Source organism: Medicago truncatula, chromosome 5, assembly GCF_003473485.1.
Source record: "Medicago truncatula cultivar Jemalong A17 chromosome 5, MtrunA17r5.0-ANR, whole genome shotgun sequence".
In the NCBI taxonomy this organism is placed as follows: domain Eukaryota; kingdom Viridiplantae; phylum Streptophyta; class Magnoliopsida; order Fabales; family Fabaceae; genus Medicago; species Medicago truncatula.
This window is the reverse complement of record NC_053046.1, coordinates 39,026,588-39,045,926: the sequence shown is the minus strand read 5'-3', so window position 1 is coordinate 39,045,926 and position 19,339 is coordinate 39,026,588. Positions and strand designations below refer to the sequence as shown.

At 35.4% G+C, this 19,339-nt stretch overlaps 3 protein-coding genes across 3 annotated transcripts; all 3 read right to left on the bottom strand.

The window, feature by feature from the left end:
* Positions 1-362: 362 nt before the first annotated feature.
* Positions 363-6,277, bottom strand: LOC11434252 (receptor-like protein kinase). The gene is made up of 3 exons (XM_013598847.3): positions 3,424-6,277; positions 1,557-3,035; positions 363-1,422 (listed from the first exon to the last, which is right to left on the bottom strand). Exons 1-3 carry the CDS (start codon positions 6,038-6,040, stop codon positions 542-544), a joined length of 4,977 nt encoding a protein of 1,658 aa, XP_013454301.1. The 5' UTR covers positions 6,041-6,277; the 3' UTR covers positions 363-541.
* A 1,503-nt stretch (positions 6,278-7,780) lies between these two features.
* LOC11434711 (receptor-like protein kinase) lies at positions 7,781-11,822 on the bottom strand. Its single transcript, XM_003616999.4, has 2 exons — positions 9,049-11,822; positions 7,781-8,881 (listed from the first exon to the last, which is right to left on the bottom strand). Exons 1-2 carry the CDS (start codon positions 11,660-11,662, stop codon positions 8,235-8,237), a joined length of 3,261 nt encoding a protein of 1,086 aa, XP_003617047.1. The 5' UTR covers positions 11,663-11,822; the 3' UTR covers positions 7,781-8,234.
* Positions 11,823-13,555: 1,733 nt separating this feature from the next.
* On the bottom strand, positions 13,556-17,579 carry LOC11435193 (leucine-rich repeat receptor-like protein kinase PEPR1). The gene is made up of 2 exons (XM_003616998.4): positions 14,540-17,579; positions 13,556-14,404 (listed from the first exon to the last, which is right to left on the bottom strand). Exons 1-2 carry the CDS (start codon positions 17,364-17,366, stop codon positions 13,758-13,760), a joined length of 3,474 nt encoding a protein of 1,157 aa, XP_003617046.1. The 5' UTR covers positions 17,367-17,579; the 3' UTR covers positions 13,556-13,757.
* Between the last annotated feature and the right edge of the window lie 1,760 nt (positions 17,580-19,339).

Here is a 19,339-nt window from a genome sequence, read left to right as displayed (position 1 = left end):
GGGAAAATATTAGAAGGACTACATGGTTGGGATAGAACCTCGATCCCTGCATGTATTTCGCAATGTCCCGACCAAATCAAGCTAAGCTCACAGGGACTTATTTTTTAGGTATGAGTCTAACCATTAGTGAGGCCAGCCTGGATTATTCTATCCTCTAATAATGATTACTAACTTAATATATCAACAACTAATATTTACTTATTTGTTTAAAAAAAAAGTAATATTAGTCCACTCTGACAGGTCACTATCTTAGTGTAAGTGAAATCGATTTCATCCTACTTGCAAACTACACACAACACAATTTTGCATCCCTTTGGTCAATCAATGCAGAATATCAGAGAGGTCTTCATGAATAAATAAGATAGTGTAAATGGTGATAATGGAATAATTGAACAGTTACTCACTTGTGACTTAAGTAGATAACTAGTTCTACACATTATTAGAAGAAATAAAAAGGAAAAATAAGAATGGAGCTCAACAGTATATTACTTACACAAGATGAGAGATATAAGAGGCTCCATAGTAGCGACAAGAAGGGAGTCTATATTCCCTCAAAAAAAGAAAAAAGAAGGGAGTCTATATGATTGGCATGTATAAAGTATGATTTAGGTTGATAATACAAGGATTTCTTTTGGTACATATATTGACCCCACTGTGAGAGGAAAAACCAATTGAAAAGTTGTGTAAGTGTTGGCCCAGTGATAGAGGGAAGGTAAATCAAACAAGGCTGGGAATAGGTTATTTTTGGAACAATTAGAGCAGCTACCACCACTGTTTTAACCTCTGTCTCACAATTTCCCATTAGTTGAATTACAAGTCCATGGATACCAACTGCAGGTCTAGACATGAGTTTCCAATCATCCCAATCATAGACTCCCAGTGGAAATTTATCCGCATCTTGCCAAAATCCAAAGTCACTATTATCTCGAGGTTCGGCATCCACATTAAATGTAACTTTTCCATGGAGATGGTCGTCAATACTAACAACTGGAACATCAGAGAAAATATTACAAGTACTACATGGTTGTAGTGTTGTATTGGCTACAAATGCATCACCATCTTCCACCTCACCACACCTCCACTTACACATGTCGCTTTTATACAAGTCAATAACATCTTTCATGGTCGGTCTCTTTCGCAGATCTGTCGCTGTGCATTGCAATGCCAATAAAAACATTGACGTGACTTGCTTGGTTAGTTCCACTGAATTGGGAAATGAACTGGCAAGGTATGAATCGACAATCTTCTCGATTTTGCCTGTTTCCAGCCATATAGATCTTGCCCAGCACACTAAACTGGTCTCCTTTGTTTCATCATCAAAATAGGGAGCAAACACTTTCTTTCTGGTTATTAGCTCGAGCAAAACAACTCCGTAGCTGTATACATCAGACTTTCTGTTGTGCATTGCTGCATTTGCATTTTCTGTCACAGGTGACAATGCAAACATGTTAGAGAATACTATAGTGCACAACTCCACTTTCAATCTTTGTCGAAAAAATAAAAGATATCATAGCATCCTAGCAAAGCAATAGTAAGTTATTTTGAAAATTGATTACCTGGTGTAGTATAATCTCCGGTACCAAAAACATGCGATGAAAACATTTGCCTGGTTTCAAAATGACTACAAGAATCCTCAGACATGTCACATAGCAGGGCAGTACTAAAATCAGCTATAATAGGCTCCATATTATCATCAAGAAGTATGTTATTTGGTTTGATGTCTAGGTGCACTATGGGTGGGATACAATAATAATGCAGATGCGCTAATCCTTGAGCAATTCCAACAGCAATCTTAAGCCGGTCACTCCATATAAAGGGTGGTGGGGGTTTCTTCTCATGCAAAATATCATGAAGGCTTCCATTTTCCATGAATTTATATAAGACTAAACCATAATCCCCTCCAATCCAGTAGTGTGCGTATTTCATCAAATTTTGATGCTTAAACATTGCAAGGACTTCAATTTCATTGAACATGACACTTAGTTGCATTTTATTGTTCCTTCCAAATTCAAACTTCTTTAAAGCAAAAGCTTGTTGACCAAGTATAACTTTGTACACACTACAATGTGCTCCCCTGCCAATAATATAGTGATCATTTAGGTTCTCTGTAGCCTCCAAAACTAGGTCCTGAAGGGCATTGATTTTATTGGCATTTAAGAAGTATGATTTGGGTTGATAATACAAGGATTGTTGAAGGTGCATATATTGGCCCCAACGTGAGAGAAAAAACCAATTGAAAGGTTTGGTAACTACTGGACCAACGCCAGAGGGAAGGAAAATCAAACAAGGCCAAACATAGGTTACTTTTGGAACATTCAGAGCAGCTACCTTCACAAGCTTTTCAGCTATTATCTTACCATTTCCCATCAGTTTAACTAAAAGCCCATCAATACAAATTGTTGGTTTGAGATTCCAATCATCTTCAACACCGAATCCAGATAGAAATTGATCAATGTCATGCCAAAAGCTAGAGTCACTATAATAATCCATAGGTTCATGTTCAGTGTCCTGCCAAAAGCCAAAGTCACTATAATAATCCATAGGATCCGTCTCCATATTAAATATAACTTCTCTTTGTCTTTGGGCAGCTGCCCTACTGCTTTCTCCATGTAGATTGTGGTCAATGCTGACAAATGGAATGTTAGGGAGCATATTAGCTGCAACCGCATCACCATATTCTTCCTCGTCACACCGCTTAAACAAGTGCATTTTAAACAAACCAATAACATCTTTCATGATTGGTCTCTTTCGTAAATCCTTCTCTGTACATTGCAATGCCAATAAAAACATTGTAGTGACTTGCCTGGTCAGCGCAGCTGAATTGGGAAATCTTCTTGCAAGGTATGAATCAGCAATGTACTCAATTTTGCCTGTTTCCAGCCATACAGATCTAGCCCAGCTCACTAAAGAGGTCACATTTGTATCATCATTCAAACAGGGAACTACCACCTTCTTTCTTGTTATTATCTCAAGCAAAATAACTCCATAGCTATATACATCAGACTTTCTGCTTTGCACTATTGCATATGCATTCTCTGTCACGGGAAACAATGTAAACATGTTAGAAAATACTATCTTGCACAACTCATTTCAAGATATGTTGAAAAATAATACTCTCTTCGTCCCTCAATAGATGACCTAGTTGACTCTGACACACGTACCAATGCATATGTTTTATATTTGATATCTTCAATTCTCTACAAAAAAAAATTATGAAAATTTAATATTTTAAAAATATTCATCGAGACGAATCCAACAACATCTTACATGATATTATTTTTCTTTGTGAATTAGTAGAAAAATATGGTCAAAGTATGTCAAGTCAATAATGTATATTGTCAAGTAGGTCATCTATTGAGGGACGGAGGGAGTAAAGTTATCGTTGCGTGAATAAACAGTAAGCGCGGATTGAGAACTATTTACCTGGTGCAATATAGCCAGGGGTACCAACAACGATCGATGAACGCATTTTCCTGGTTTCTGAATGACCATAAGAATCTTCAGACAACTTCCTGTATAAGACGGTACCAAAATCAGCTATAATTGGCTCTAGATTGTCATCAATAAGAATATTTTTTGGTTTAATGTCTCGGTGCACTATCGGTGTGTCACAATCATTATGCAGATATGCTAGTCCTTCAGCAATTCCAACAACAATCTTAAGCCGGTCACTCCACGTAAAGAGTGGTGGAGGTTTCTTCTCATGCAAAATATCATGAAGGCTTCCATTTTTCATGAATTCATACAAGACTAAACCATAGTCCTTTCCAATCCAGTAGTCAGCGTATTTGATCACGTTTCGATGCTTATACATTCCAAGCACTTCAATTTCATTGCACATCATACGTAGCCGCTTTACCCTGTTGCTTGTGAATTCAAACTTCTTTACAGCATAAACCTGTTGACCAAGCAAAGCTTTGTACACAATACCATGTGCTCCTCTTCCAATAATATATTGATCACTTAGGTTCTCTGTAGCCTGCAACACTAGTTTCTGAAGGTCAGGTGGTTTATCTTCACCTGATACGTTGAATTCGTAAGCATATCTGGTTCCAATCAATCCAGCTCCCCTACCAATATACCATTGCTTTAGATCTTCCGTATCTGATTCCTTTCTAAGGAAACGCCTTTGAATTATTATTACCAGCACAACAGAAATCAATATAGAGGATCCAATTTCAATCATCACAATTTGAACATTACTGATACCTTTGTGATCGGTTGATTTGGAGACACATGGATTTACATAACTAGTTTTAATGCAACTTAAACAACTGACACATATGAGAGGATTACCCATGAATGATGATGGTGAGGAATTCAATAACTTCATTAGACCTGTTGGTACAGAACCATTGAAGAGATTGTGAGAAATATTGACCTCAATTAATGAAACAAGACTTCCAAGTGCGTCTATGCTTCCCGTCAAATTGTTCAAGGATATATCCAGACTTTGCAGCATTTTTAGTTTCTGAATTTCTACAGGAATGCCACCTATCAATCCATTAGCACTCAAATTCAACCCATAGAACAAATTACGCAATGTTACAATCGATCGAGGAATTTTTCCTCCAAGCAAATTTCCACCAAGTTGTAACTCACGAAGGTTTCTAAATTTAGCTAAAAACTCTGGGATACCTCCTGTGAAGTAATTTTCTCTTAAAATCAATGTGGTTATGTTTGTCCAACTTCTCAAATTTGATGGGAGTGATCCATTTAGGAAATTGAATCCTATATCAAAACGATCCATGTGACTACAGTTTGACAGCTGATGTGGCAGAGGACCTTCCAAGTTGTTGTGAGAAAGTTCCAAAATCACAAGATTCAATAGGTTTCCCAACTCTGATGGTATAAGTCGTGCAAATTTGTTCCTTGACAGATTAATGTATGTCAGATTTGTGCAATTTCCCAAACTCGATGGAATTGGCCCGCTGATATTGTTCTTGCTTATGTCCATGTATTTCAGGTTAAGATTACTTGCAAAATCAGGAAGCGACCCGGTGAAATTATTTTGATTGAGAAACAACCTCCTTAGAGTTGCGCATCTTCCAAGATCAGAAGGTATGCCACCTTGTAGTTGATTGATTCCCATATTGAGCTCTAACAAATGCTTTCCAAAGCAAAGATTGGGTGGGATATTGCCATTGAACTTGTTATTCATACAGTCCAACTTCACTATACTGCTGTTGATTCCCAAGCTTTGAGGTATGACTCCTGAGAACTGATTATCAAACAATGAGATATTTCTTAGATACTTGAGCTCTGTCATCTCAAAAGGTAGTTCTCCAGAGAGGCTGTTGTTGTGAACCAAGATGTGCAAAAGACTTTGTATTCTCCAAACAAAGACCGGAATTTCACCTCTCAAACGGTTGAAAGATAAGTTAAGGTCCTCTAGTTTACTACAATTACCAATAGCTGAAGGAATAGTCCCTGAAAACATATTACGATGTAGATACAACCTCAATAGATGAGTCAAGTTTCCAATATTTGTTGGGATAGGGCCACTGAGAAGGTTACTGTGTAGGCTCACTTCTTCGAGGGAATGAATTTCAAACAATGAATCTGGAATTTCACCAGTCAGCAGATTGGAAGACAGTCCTATAACCTTTAAATTTTGCAACTTTTTCAAACTATATGGTATCTTTCCACTGAATCTATTCTTAGAAAGGTCTAAATACTCAAGCAAACTACAATTGCTTAACTCTGAAGGGACATTTCCTGTGAAACCATTACCCAACAATACAAGGTTCTGCAAGTGATAAAAGTTTCCAATTTCTGGTCCAAGTTGACCAAGAATCCCATGGTTAGTGAGATTAATGGAAATGACATTGTTGGTATGGTCACATTGAACACCAACCCATGAGCATGGAATTGAATCAGAAGCTTTCCAACTAGAGTTGATGAGAGGAGGAACAAAGGTCCAGTGAGTCAAGAGTGACAACAGAGTCAACCCATCAGTGGTAAGTGCAAAACCACCATGCAAGAAGGAAACAATCAACAAGAGTTTGATAATTCTACTACTACAACAAATTCTAGTCATTTAGACAAGGTTGCAGCATAATAAGAAGAACTTACCTTGTCAGGTCACAAATATTTTAGAGCTGATGATTGAGATTGTTTTGTTCTTTGAGGTGCTTACTTTGAAACTAAGCTATCTTGAAGGAATGACAAGGAAATTGGATGGTAAACTCTTAGAATTTCTGTGAAACTTCTGATAAAGGAAATTACAAGGAAAGAGACCACAAAGTTATAGGGTTTATGAATGACAATATTTTGTTCTGAGTCAACCAAGCAATCAACTATGGGAGAAAAAGTAAATTAATTAATATGCCAAGTTGCCAACGTGTAGGTTGTTGGACAGTAGACTGACATTATATGAGTCCCCACGTAATAATTTTTAGGGTCTTGTTAACCGGTGTCCGGATATTAGTTAAAGAAATCAAAATAGAAGTAATACTTTTTGAAGAGTTGATTGCACAACTTTCAATGCAATATTACTATATTTGTTTCCTAAATCAGTGTTTCGGAGACATCGGTTAGTATTTCTCTATATTAGTGATGGGCTATGGTCATGGTATACTAAAATTTAATTCATTCATCTCAAATGTGACTTTTAGTTTAAAACTTTTTCATATTGTTAATATTAACTAATATTTGAAAATATAATTTACACATGAAAAGGGTTTTTATTTTTGTTGTTTTCTTTTTAGGTTAAATATGTTTAATCCTTATTTTATTTTATTTTATTTTATTTTCTTATAATCTATTTTGTGTTCTTATAAAACAAGAATCATGGTGTGCAATAAATGGTAGTTTTGTTTTTGTTTTGAGGAGTCCATCTTTGCTCCATTTAAGAATGCTTCATTTATTCCTTTTCATTTTATTGATGTGTTGCCACATGTTGATTGTATACTTGCCACATGTCACACGTCAATAAAGTGAAAAGGGATAAATGAAGCGTTCTTAAATGGAGCAAAGATGGATTCTAAATGATAGATGCTTGAATCCCTTAACCATTTGGTCAAATACTTTTCGATATTGGGCTTGTGCGTGAATGATAAGTTGATTTAAAAAAAAAAAAAAGGGGTTTAACTTTGTAGAATATTTCTTAGGACTTGAGCGATTTTAAGTTTTAGGTACATGTAAAAAAAAGTAAAACCTAACTTTAGTTTCATAAACAGAAAGGGATTTGGAGTTTCAAAGTAGATTGCTATGTATGTTTGGAAAATCACGGTGGATCGCCGTGATTCTAACATACTCTCATACTCACCATAATACCAACATAAGCTGATTCATTCATAGTTTCAAATAAGAATTCCAAACAGATTGTTAAATAATCTGTATTCACACCATTCTTTTCTATTAATTTTTCAATTTTGGTCCAAAAAACAACATAAAGGTATGATAGATTTGGTAATTATATTGCTTACACAGAAGAATGTGAAATTAAGAAACCAAATTAAATGTTATTCATGCATAGCTACAGAAATATAATTTGTTTTTCCTATACTGTTTGATGAAGTTTTTAAGCTCCAAAATTCAGGAGAAAACAAACACATGAACTTTTATTTGTGTTTTTAAAGCAGCTAATTCTTTCTTGAAAAAACCTACATAACATAGAAAGGATTTCATCCACAATAGTTTTTCCAGTTCAGAATTAAGAGCATGCAAACCAAGTTCAATTTTGAACTGCACTATCAAATCTATAACAACTTTTATCAGTGTCATTTAGTTAAAAATTTCAAAGCTGTATTTCAGTATAGAATGGAAGCGCAAAATGACTAAAAACTCACTCACATGTGCCAAAGTTGTGTGTATGGATCAAAAGCTTAAAGAAATCCTCCAGATAGGCCGCATATCAAGTTTGGCCAAAATGAAACAGATGTAATTCTTGGAGGAAGAAGTGTGCATATGTACAGAAACAAATCTGTGGAATCTAAAACTAACATATCAGTACTAAAGAGTGGATTAGTTGGAAAAGTTGATAATCAAGAAATAGTTAACTATGGATGCTAGCATGGCACTCTAAATCTAATAGGCTGCGTATCAGAAATTAAAGATTATAAATAGATACACTAGGCTCGTAACTTATTCATATTTTTCAGATAAATCCTGGTACAATTTGCCAACAATCCCTGGTTGGCACTTTCAGAGTGCAGACCACTATCCATCCACATCTATTTCTTTTAAGCTCCCACTTCCCTTTTGTCAACTTTCAGAATATTTTTCCACCACTATTCACTACGTTCAACAGTGGCCTCTGTTTGATTGGTGTTGATAAAGTAGTGTGACTTGCGCTGTGAATACAAGGATTTCTGCAGGTGTCTATATTGACCCCAACGTGATAGGAAAAACCAATTGAAAGGTTTGGTAAGTATTGGACCGGTGATAGAGGGACGGAAGATCAAAATTGGCCAAGCATAGGTTATTTTTGGAAGAACTAGATTCAATACGCCAACAACCTTTTGAGCCAGCAATTTACCATTTCCCATCAGTTTAATTGAAAGTCCTATACCATATTGAACTTCATCACACCTTAGCTTAAACAGGTAGTTATTATAAAAGTCAATAACATCTTTCATGGTCGGCCTCCTTCGTGGATCCTTCTCTGTGCATTGTAATGCCAATGAAAGCACTGCATTGACTTGCTTGGCTAGCACTGCTGAATTGGGAAATGCACTTGAAAGAAATGGATCAACAATCTTCTCAATTTTACTTGTTTCCATAAATAAAGATCTAGCCCAGGTCACTATGTGGATCTCCTCCGCATCATTATTCAAAGAGGGAAGTAATATTTTCTTTCTGGTTATTAGCTCAAGCAAAACAACTCCGTAACTATATACGTCAGACTTTCTTCCCGGCACTACTTTATATGCATTTTCTGTCACAGAAAACAATGCAAACATGTTAGAGAATACTATCTTGCACAACTCTACCTCCAAGTTGTGTTTGAAAATAAACTCGTCATCACATCCTAGATATCAAAGTATTACTGGCTATTAAAGGGGTGTCAGAATCAACATTAATTGTGAGTGAATGGTAAATTACCTGGTGCAATATAGCCAGGGGTACCAACAACGCGCAATGAAAGCAATTTTCTGGTTTCAGAATAACTATGTGAATTCTCTAACAACTTCTTGCATAGGGCAGTGCTAAAATCAGCTATAACAGGCACCAAATTGTCATCAACAAGTATGTTCTTTGGTTTGATGTCTCGGTGCAGTATTGGTGGATCACAATCATAATGCAGATAAGCTAGTCCTTGAGCAATTCCAACAGCTATATTAAACCGAACACTCCACCTTAAGGGTGGTGGGGGTTTCATTTCATGCAAAATTTCATAAAGGCTTCCATTTTCAATGAATTTATATATGATTAAACCATAGTCATTTCCAATCCAGTGGCTCCAACATTTGATCAAATTTTGATGCCTAAGGCCCCTAAGGACTTCAATTTCGTTGTCCATGATACTTCGCCACTTTTGCCTGTTCAATCCAAATTCAAACTTCTTTACAGCACAAGCCTGCTCATTAATTATGGCTTTGTACACAATACCATGTGCTCCTCTTCCAATAATATACTGATCATTTAGGTTCTCTGTAGCCTCCAAAACTAGCTCATGATAGTCAAACAACTCATTTTCTAATGGGGTCCCTACATTGGAATCACTAGGTTCGTCTCCTATTTTATTAAAAGACTGTTGCTCAAGATAAGAGGCCCCTTTCAATTCATTTCTATGGAGATACATTCGAAATATTATCACCATCACAGCAGAAATCAATATTGAGGATCCAAGTACTATCATTACAATTTGAACATAACTGATACCTTTATGATCAGTTGATTTGTAGACACATGGATTTACATTACTAGTTATAATGCAATTCAAACAACTTACACATAGGAAAGGATTACCCATGAATGATGATGGTGAGGAATTCAATAACCTCATTAGACCTGTTGGTACAGATCCATTGAAGAGATTGAAAGAAATATTGACCTCAATTAATGAAACAAGACCTCCAAGAGCATCTATGCTTCCTGTTAAATTGTTTAAGGATATATCTAGACTTTGCAGCAGTCCGAGTAAACCAATTTCCGAAGGAATGCCACCTGTCAATCCATTACCACTCAGATTCAGTCCATAGAACAAATTATGCAATGTTCCCATCGATCGAGGAATTTTGCCTCCAAACAAATTTCCACCAAGATGTAACTCGCGGAGGTTGGTAAATTCTGCCAAAAACTCTGGGATACCTCCAGTGAAGTAATTTTCTCTTAAAATCAATGTGGTTATATTTCTCCAACTTCTCAAACTTGATGGGAGTGTTCCATTTAGGAAATTGAATCCCACATCAAACTGATCCATTTTAGAACAATTTGACAGTTGGAGTGGTAAAGGACCTTCCAAGTTGTTGTGAGAAAGATCCAAAATCACAAGACTCACAAGCTTACCTAACTCTGTCGATATGAGCCCTGCAAAATTGTTCCTCGACAAATTACTGTATGTGAGATTTTTGCAATTTCCCAAACTTGATGGAACTGGTCCACTGATATTGTTCTTGCTCAAGTCCATGTAGTTCAGGTTCAAATTACTCTCAAAATCAGGAAGAGACCCGGTGAAATTATTTTCATTGATAATCAACCTCATCAGAGTTTCACATCTTCCTAGATCAGAAGGTATGCCACCTTGAAGTTGATTGATTCCCATATTGAGCACTGACAAATGCTTTCCAAAGCAAAGATTGGGTGGGATATTACCGCTGAACTTGTTATTCATACCGTCCAACTTCACTATTCTGCTGTTGATTCCTAAGCTTTGAGGTATGACTCCTGAGAACTGATTATCAAACAATGAGATATTTTTTAGATACTTGAGCTTTGTCATCTCGAAAGGCAGTTCCCCAGAGAGGCTGTTGTTGTGAACCAAGATGTTCACAAGACTTGAAATTCTCCAAACACTGACCGGAATTTTGCCTCTCAGTCGGTTGAAAGACAATTCAAGGTCCTCTAATTTACTGCAATTACCAAGAGATGAAGGAATAGTCCCTGACAACTGATTACCATATAGATACAACCTCAATAGATGAGTCAAGTTTCCAATATTGGTCGGGATAGGACCACTAAGAAGGTTACTGTGCAGGTTTACTTCTTCCAAGGATGGAATTTTAAACAAGGAATCTGGAATTTCACCGATAAGCAGATTGGATGAGAGACTCATAAACCGTAAAAGTTGTAACTTATTCAAACTAGATGGTATCTTTCCACTGAATCTATTCTCAGAAAGGTCTAAATACTCAAGCAAACTACAGTTGCTTAACTCTGAAGGCACTTTTCCTGAGAAACCATTTCCAAACAATACAAGGGTCTGCAAGTGATGAAGGTTCAAAATTTCTGTCCCAAGTTGACCAAAAATCCCACGACTAGTGAGGTTAAGAGAAATGACATTATGATGATTATAGTCACATTGAACACCAACCCATGAGCATGGAGTTGAATCAGAGGCATTCCAGGTAGATTTGATAAAAGGAGGAATAAAAGTCCAGTGTGTCATGAGTGACAACAGTATCAACCCATCAGAGGTAAGAGTCAAACCACTATGCAAGAAGGAAATAATCAACAAGAGTGTAATGAATTTACTGCTACAACTAGTTCTAGTCATTTGGACAAGGTTTGTAGGTTGCAACTTGAAACAGAACAAATACTTACCTTTGTCACGTTTTCTGGGACAGCTTTGGGAGCTGATGAATGATATTGTTCTACTTTGAACAAGCAGTGTCTTAGTGTTCCTCCTATTTTATCTAGTTCATTCAATTTTCATCTTGTTTGTATAACTTTGTGATATTGTTTTTACAGTTTTTAATTGACATATCATGTTAAAGTTGTTCATTGAATAAAAAATCTTTGTCATACGTGCTATATCATGTAGTCTGGTGGAGGATGTTATTCGTTGTACTTTTCTCTTTAAGCGTAGGGCCCTGTGTTTCTCCTTTTCATTATTCACACACAAAAAACAAAGGTTTGCTAAGCTTATCATGTCAATGATTATGGGTGCTTTCTTTTTATCCAAATAATTGATGCTTTTCATTTCGACATATTTTATACACATACATTGAAAAAATTAAAAGAGATAGTAATTGAATGATGTGACGAAATTCTTTCTCATTTATTTTTTTACATTTATATAAGTGTACAAAAATATTTTTCATTTATATTTGTGTTGAAGTAAGACCGGCTCATACCTTTGATCATTTATTACTCTCTCTTATGAAGTCTTCTCAATTTTATGTCTCTCCTTTGTTTGTTTTTGAGGGGGGGAGACCTCTCCTCTTGATATAAGCTTTATGTCTCTTGATCTCTAAATATACAAGTCATCTTGCAATATTTTATTTTTGACAAAGAGGTTTAACCATTATATTCAAGGTTTGATTCCATACCACAAATTTGCATTTAGATGTATTTTTCAGTTAATTTAAAGTCATTTACTAAAAATAACCCAACTATATCAATTATCCCATAAATCACATTTAATACAATTATGACTTGTACCATCGTGGTTAAATGTTTGCTTGAATCAAATCACCTCGTGCTCGATTTCAAGAAGAGATTCGTAACAACTTGAAAAACCATCGTGGTTAAATGTTTTGCTTGAATCAAAATGTTGTGTTACTTGTAAGCCTGATCAAAATAAAATTGATAAATATATCAACATAAATTTGTGGAAAGGTAATAAACAAACAATGTAAAAAGGGACAATGTTGATAAACATATCACTCTTTTTATCTATCGCATAAACTTACATTCACAACCATAAAAGCATGTTTATAGTTACCTCAAAAAAAAACATGTTTATAGTATACCATTCAATAAGGATGACTTGTGCCACAAGTAAAAAAAAAACATGTTTATGGTATACCATTCAATAAGGATGACTTGTGCCACAAGTAAATGAATTAAATAAAGAATATTTTATTAAAGACTCAAATAAAAAATTATTTTGTTGGAATATGTGCATTGAATTTAATTTTTAGTGAATTGAGTGTACAAAATTAAGAGAATATTTCTACTTTTGAGTTTTTTAACATATGCTCTAAGAGCATAAGTTAGCAAGATTCATAAGATAACAATTATATGTTCCAAACAAACATTTATATCATATTTAATCTACAAATATTTGTCTCCACCATGTAAATTTACTCAAAGATGCACTTCACAGATTTTTTTATTTTTTATTTTACCAACAAGATGCACCATAGTAAGTTAAACAACCAAAACAGAATAACAAGAATACTTTTTCAAATTATGGAAACAATAGTAATATTCCATCTAGTTCAATAAAACATTATAGCATGCAAGAGTCACAGTTCAGAATGGCAGCACAAAATAACTAAGTCATTACATGTGCCAAAGTTGTGTATATTAATCAAAAGCTTGATCTTACAAAATAATAATCAAAAAAATAAAAAGCTTGAAAGCAATCCTCCAGAAACACCGTGCAAGTTTGGCCTAAATGAAACAAAGTTAATTCTGGGAGGAAGAAATGTACAAAAACAAATTTGTTGAATCCAAAACTGACATATCAGCACTAAATATTAGAATAGTTAGCAAAATTTGATATTGAATAATGGTTAACTATGGATATTGACATGGCACTCTAATAGGCTGCCCCTTAGAGATTATAGATTACAAATAGATAGATTAAGTTCCTATGTTATTGTACACATCAATTTCTGAAATGCTGCAAGTTTTTTACACCACTATTCACTAAGTTGCACAGTGTCCTCATTTTGATTGGTGTTTATATAGTAGTATGATTTGGTCTGTGGGTCCAGGGATTTCTGCAGGTGTCTATATTGACCCCAACGCGATAGGAAAAACCAGTTGAAAGGTTTGGTAAGTATTGGACCATTGATAGAGGGAATGAAGGTCAAATGACGCCAAGCATAAGTTATTTTTGGAAGAATTAGAGCAGCTACCCTGACCAATTTTACAGACTCAATCTTACCGTTTCCCATCAGTTTAATTGTAAGTCCATCGCCATATTGAACCTCATCACACCTCAGCTTAAACAAGTTGTTATTAAAAAAACGAATAACACCTTTCATGGTCGGCCTATCTCGTGGATCCTTCTCTATGCATCGTAATGCCAATGAAAGGACTGCAGAGACTTGCTTGGCTAGTGCTGATGAATTGGGAAATTCACTTGCAAGGTAATGATCAACAATCTTCTCAGTTTTGCCTGTTTTCAGCCATACAGATCTAGCCCAGATCACTAAGGGGGTCTCCTCTGCTTCATCGTTTAAAGAGGGAACTAACAATTTCTTTCTGGTTATTAGCTCAAGCAAAACAACTCCGTAGCTATATACATCAGACTTTCTTCCTGGAACATTAACATATGCATTCTCTGTCAAAAATGCAAACATGTTAGAGAATACTATTTTGCACAACTCCACTTTCAAGCTTTGTTGCAAAATAAAGTCATCATCACATCCTAGAAATCAAACTAGTATTTACTATTGGCTCTGAAAGAGCTAATTACCCGGTGCAATATATCCAGGAGTACCAACAACATGCGATGAAAGCATTTTCCTAGTTGTAGAATGACTATTAGAATCCTCAGATATCTGCTTGCATAGGGCAGTGCCAAAATCAGCTATAATAGGCTCCATATTGTCGTCAACGAGAATGTTCTTTGGTTTGATGTCTCGGTGCACTATTCTTGGAACACAATCATAATGCAGATATGCTAGTCCTTGAGCAATTCCGACTGCTATTTTACACCGAACATTCCACGTTAATCGTGGTGGGGGTTTCTTTTCATGCAAAATATCATGAAGGCTTCCATTTTCCATGAATTCATATAAGACTAAACCATATTCCTCTCCAATCCAGTAGTCTGCGTGTTTGATCAAATTTCGATGCTTAAACATCCCAAGGACTTCAATTTCGTTGCGTATGATACTTAGCCGCTTTTTCTTGTTCCACCCAAATTCGACCTTCTTTACAGCAAAAACATGCTGACCAATTATGGCTTTGTACACAGTACCATGTCCTCCCTTGCCAATGATATAACATTGATTTAGGTTCTCAGTAGCCTGCAACACTGCATCTTTAAGAGTAAGTGGCTTCTCTTTGCATGAGATATTGAACTCGCGAGCATATGTGACTCCAATCCTTCCAACCCCTTTTTCAATATAATAAGACCATTTGTTAAAATCGGATGCCGGAGCAGCTCCTCTTTCAATATCAGGCTTTAGATTAAGATCAGACGCCGGAGCAGGTTGTCTTTCACTATACGACTGCTGCTTAAGATCAGATGTCATTTGGGTTTTACACACAATTCCTTTGCCAAAATTATAGCAATCATATAGTTTAGCCAGAGCCTTCAACACCATGACCAGTGGGGAACAAGACATCTTGAATTCCTGCTTATATCTTTTAAGGAGATACATTCGAATCATTATTAGCATCAGAGCAGAAATAAATATTGAGGATCCAAGTTCTATCAACACAATTTGAACATTACCGATACCTTTGTGATCAGTTGACTTGTAGACACATGGATTTACATAACTAGTTTCAATGCAACTCAAACAACTAACACATAGGAGAGGACTACCCATGAATGATGATGGTGAGGAATTCAGTAACTTCATTAGACCTGTTGGTACAGAACCATTGAAGAGATTGTAAGAAACATTGATATCAGTTAACGAAACAAGACTTTCAAGAGCATATATGCTTCCTGTTAAATTGTTCAAGGATATATCCAGACTTTGCAGCAGTCCTAGCTTCCCAATTTCTGAAGGAATGCTGCCTGTTAATCCATTAGAACTCAGATTCAATCCATAGAACAGATTATGCAATGTCCCCAACCATCGAGGAATTTCGCCTCCAAGCAAATTTCCACCTAGTTGTAACTCACGAAGGTTGCTAAATTCTGTCAAAAACCCTGGGATACCTCCAGTGAAGTAATTTTCTCTGAAAATCAATGTAGTTATGCGTGCCCAACTTCTCAAACTTGATGGGAGTGATCCATTTAAGAAATTGAATCCCACATCAAAACGATCCATTTTAGCACAGTTTGAAAGCCTAAGTGGCAAAGGACCTTCCAAATTATTGTGAGCAAGATCCAAAATCACAAGATTCACAAGGTTTCCAAGCTGTAATGGTATGAGTCCTGCAAATTTGTTTCTTGACAAATTAATGTATGCGAGATTTGTGCAATTTCCCAAACTTGATGTAATTGGTCCACCAATATTGTTTTTGCTTATGTCCATGTATTTCAGGTTAAGATTACTTGCAAAATCGGGAAGCAACCCGGTGAAATTATTTTGATTGAGAAACAACCTCCTTAGAGTTGCACATCTTCCTAGATCAGAAGGTATGCCACCTTGTAGTTGATTGATTCCCATGTTGAGCTCTAACAAATGCTTTCCAAAACAAAGATTTGGTGGGATATTACCACTGAACTTGTTATTCATACAGTCCAACTTCACTATGCTGCTGTTGATTCCCAAGCTTTGAGGTATGACTCCTGAGAACTGATTTTCAAACAATGAGACATTTTTTAGACACTTAAGGTTTGTGATTTCCAAAGGTAGTTCCCCAAAGAGATCGTTGTTGTGAACCAAGATGTGCACAAGACTTTGAATTCTCCAAATACTGACCGGAATTTCACCTCTCAAACGGTTGAAAGACAAATCAAGGTCTTCAAGTTTACTGCAATTGCCAAGAGATGAAGGAATGGTCCCTGAAAACATATTACTATGTAGATACAACCTTAATAGATTAGTCATGTTTCCAATATTGGTTGGGATATTGCCGCTAAGAAGGTTATTGTGCAGGCTCACTTCTTCAAGGGATTGAATTTCAAATAAAGAATCTGGAATTTTACCAGTCAGAAGATTGGAAGACAATCTTAAAAACTTTAAATTTTGCAACTTTATCAAACTATATGATATACTTCCACTGAATCTGTTCTCAGAAAGATCTAAATTCTGAAGCAAGCTACAGTTGCTTAACTCTGAAGGCACGTTTCCTGAGAAACCATTACCGAACAACAAAAGGTTCTGCAAGTGATAAAGGTTACCAATTTCTGGTCCAAGTTGACCAATAATCCCATGACCAGTGAGGCTAAGGGAAATGACATTATAAGTATGGTCACATTGAACACCAACCCATGAGCATGGATCGGAATCAGAAGCCTTCCAACTAGAGTTGATTAGCGGAGGAACAAAGGTCCAACGTGTCAAGAGTGACATCAAAGTCAAACCATCAGAGGTAAGAGCAGTAGCACCATAGAAGAAGGAAATAATCGACAACAAGATTGTGATAATTTTACTGCTACAACTAATTCTAGTCATTTAGACAAGGTTGCAACAGAATAAGAAGCACTTACCTTGTCAAGTTTGAGGGAAAGATTATGGAGCTGATGATGAATGAGATTTTTTGTTCTTTGAGGTGTCTACTTTGAAACTGAAGTAGTGACATTGATTATTAATATAATTCTGTGACATTGATAGTACAATTTTATTTGACATCTCATGTTAAAGTTGTTTAGTAAAGTTACCTACTGAATGTGAAAATCTTAGTCATAATTCATAAAGGCTAGTGGGTCTGTCTGTGGTGGAGAAAGTTCCTCAATAGTTTTCTCTTGTAGCATAGGGTCCATGATTATTTATGTGCGTAGATAATTGACTTCAACATATCCTGTAAAACATGAACCTAGGTATATGTAAGTAGATCCAAAAAAGGGATCCAAGTAATTGTATAAGGAATAGTTTTAGGAATTCATGTGAAAAAATGTCCAAAGAAAAAAAGTATTCATAACAAATACTCATTAGTGAGTAGTCACCCAATTGTTGAATGAATGCGATATACCTACCTGTTATCTATATCTACCTTTTTTGAAACAAATCTATATCTACTTTATACTATATAAAAAATAAAAAATAAAAACTATATCTACTTTATACTTTTTTTTTTTTTTTTTTTAAATCTACTTTATATATAAAGGAACTATTAACTTTTGATATGACTTTTCTTTCTATTTTTTCAATAGATAAAGTGATATAACCACTTGAAAACTCACTTACATAAATGGAGGATTATGCGTTCGAACCAAGCTAATAGCACTAATCAATCTAACAATTTTAACATTTGTCTAAAATAATGTAGATTTTATCTTTCTAATTTTACCCTTTATATACATTATTTTATTTACAATTTAATCATTCTTCTTTCAATTACTTAACTCACGTACCACCTATTTAGCCAATGTAACATAAATTGTTAAATCAAATGTCTTTAAAATAATTTATCCACAAATTAAAAGAAAAAGTAGCCATTAATATGCATTAAAATCCTATAATTTGGTGGCAAGAATATTAAAAATCAAGAGAACCTTCTCACCTACTACAGTATAAACTCTATAAATTAATAATGTCGGGACCGGAGAAATTTATTAATTTAGAGAGTTATTAATTTATCGATAAATTAATAATTATTAATTTAAAGAGTTTTTAAGTAATTATACTGTACATACCAAACAAAAAGGCAAATTAGTCTATGTCTCTTAGAATTACGTTGCACCAAATCTTGGGACTCAATGTAAATTAATAAATATTGTATTCATATCCATTGGAAATATGAATTTTGACTTTTGAAGTGTATAGTAAATGTAAACAAGTGGAATGTTCAATGTATTCTTAAGCAAGTTTGGCATATATAAATTACATGAATGTGTTAAAAGTATTCAAACCATATCTCACTCACGAGATGGCTTCTCATCTAAAAGGTGTTGCAAAATCAACTATGTCAGATCAAAATGACATCAAAGATTCAACCTTGCGATGCTGGGATAATAAAAGCTTTCAAGATGCATTACCGTAGAAGGTTTTACCGCAAAATATTGGAAGGTTATGAGGTGGGACAATCTGATCCAGGGAAGATAAATGTCCTTGTTGCTATCAATTTGGCAACCCCAGCTTGGACGATAGATGTTCGAAAAGAAACAATAGCGAATTGCTTTCGACACTGTAAAATTCGTTCAGCTAGTGACGTTGTAGGAAATTTGGATGAATCCACTTTTGATGAAGAAACTCAAGACCTCCAGACTATGATCAATCAATGTGGCTATTGTAATAAGATGGATATCGACAATCTAATGAACTACCCAGGTGCAAATGAAGCATGTTCGGAGGTTCAGAGTTTAGAATATATTGTGCGTACTATCATTGAGAACAATGCAGAGGATGACGATGAAGATGATACGGTGTCTTTGGAGCCTGTTACGCGAAAGGAAGCACTTATGGCGTCGAACACTCTTCACAACTTT

Bases quoted from the DNA above. Each gene is read 5' to 3' on its own strand.
- LOC11434252 (XM_013598847.3), bottom strand. From the start codon at position 6,040: ATGACTAGAATTTGTTGTAGTAGTAGAATTATCAAACTCTTGTTGATT. The intron at 3,036-3,423 runs GTAAATAGTTCT...TTCCCGTGACAG, and splicing joins CCCTGGCTATATTGCACCAG to AGAATGCATATGCAATAGTG. The intron at 1,423-1,556 runs GTAATCAATTTT...CACCTGTGACAG, and splicing joins CGGAGATTATACTACACCAG to AAAATGCAAATGCAGCAATG.
- LOC11434711 (XM_003616999.4), bottom strand. From the start codon at position 11,662: ATGACTAGAACTAGTTGTAGCAGTAAATTCATTACACTCTTGTTGATT. The intron at 8,882-9,048 runs GTAATTTACCAT...TTTCTGTGACAG, and splicing joins CCCTGGCTATATTGCACCAG to AAAATGCATATAAAGTAGTG.
- LOC11435193 (XM_003616998.4), bottom strand. From the start codon at position 17,366: ATGACTAGAATTAGTTGTAGCAGTAAAATTATCACAATCTTGTTGTCG. The intron at 14,405-14,539 runs GTAATTAGCTCT...CATTTTTGACAG, and splicing joins TCCTGGATATATTGCACCGG to AGAATGCATATGTTAATGTT.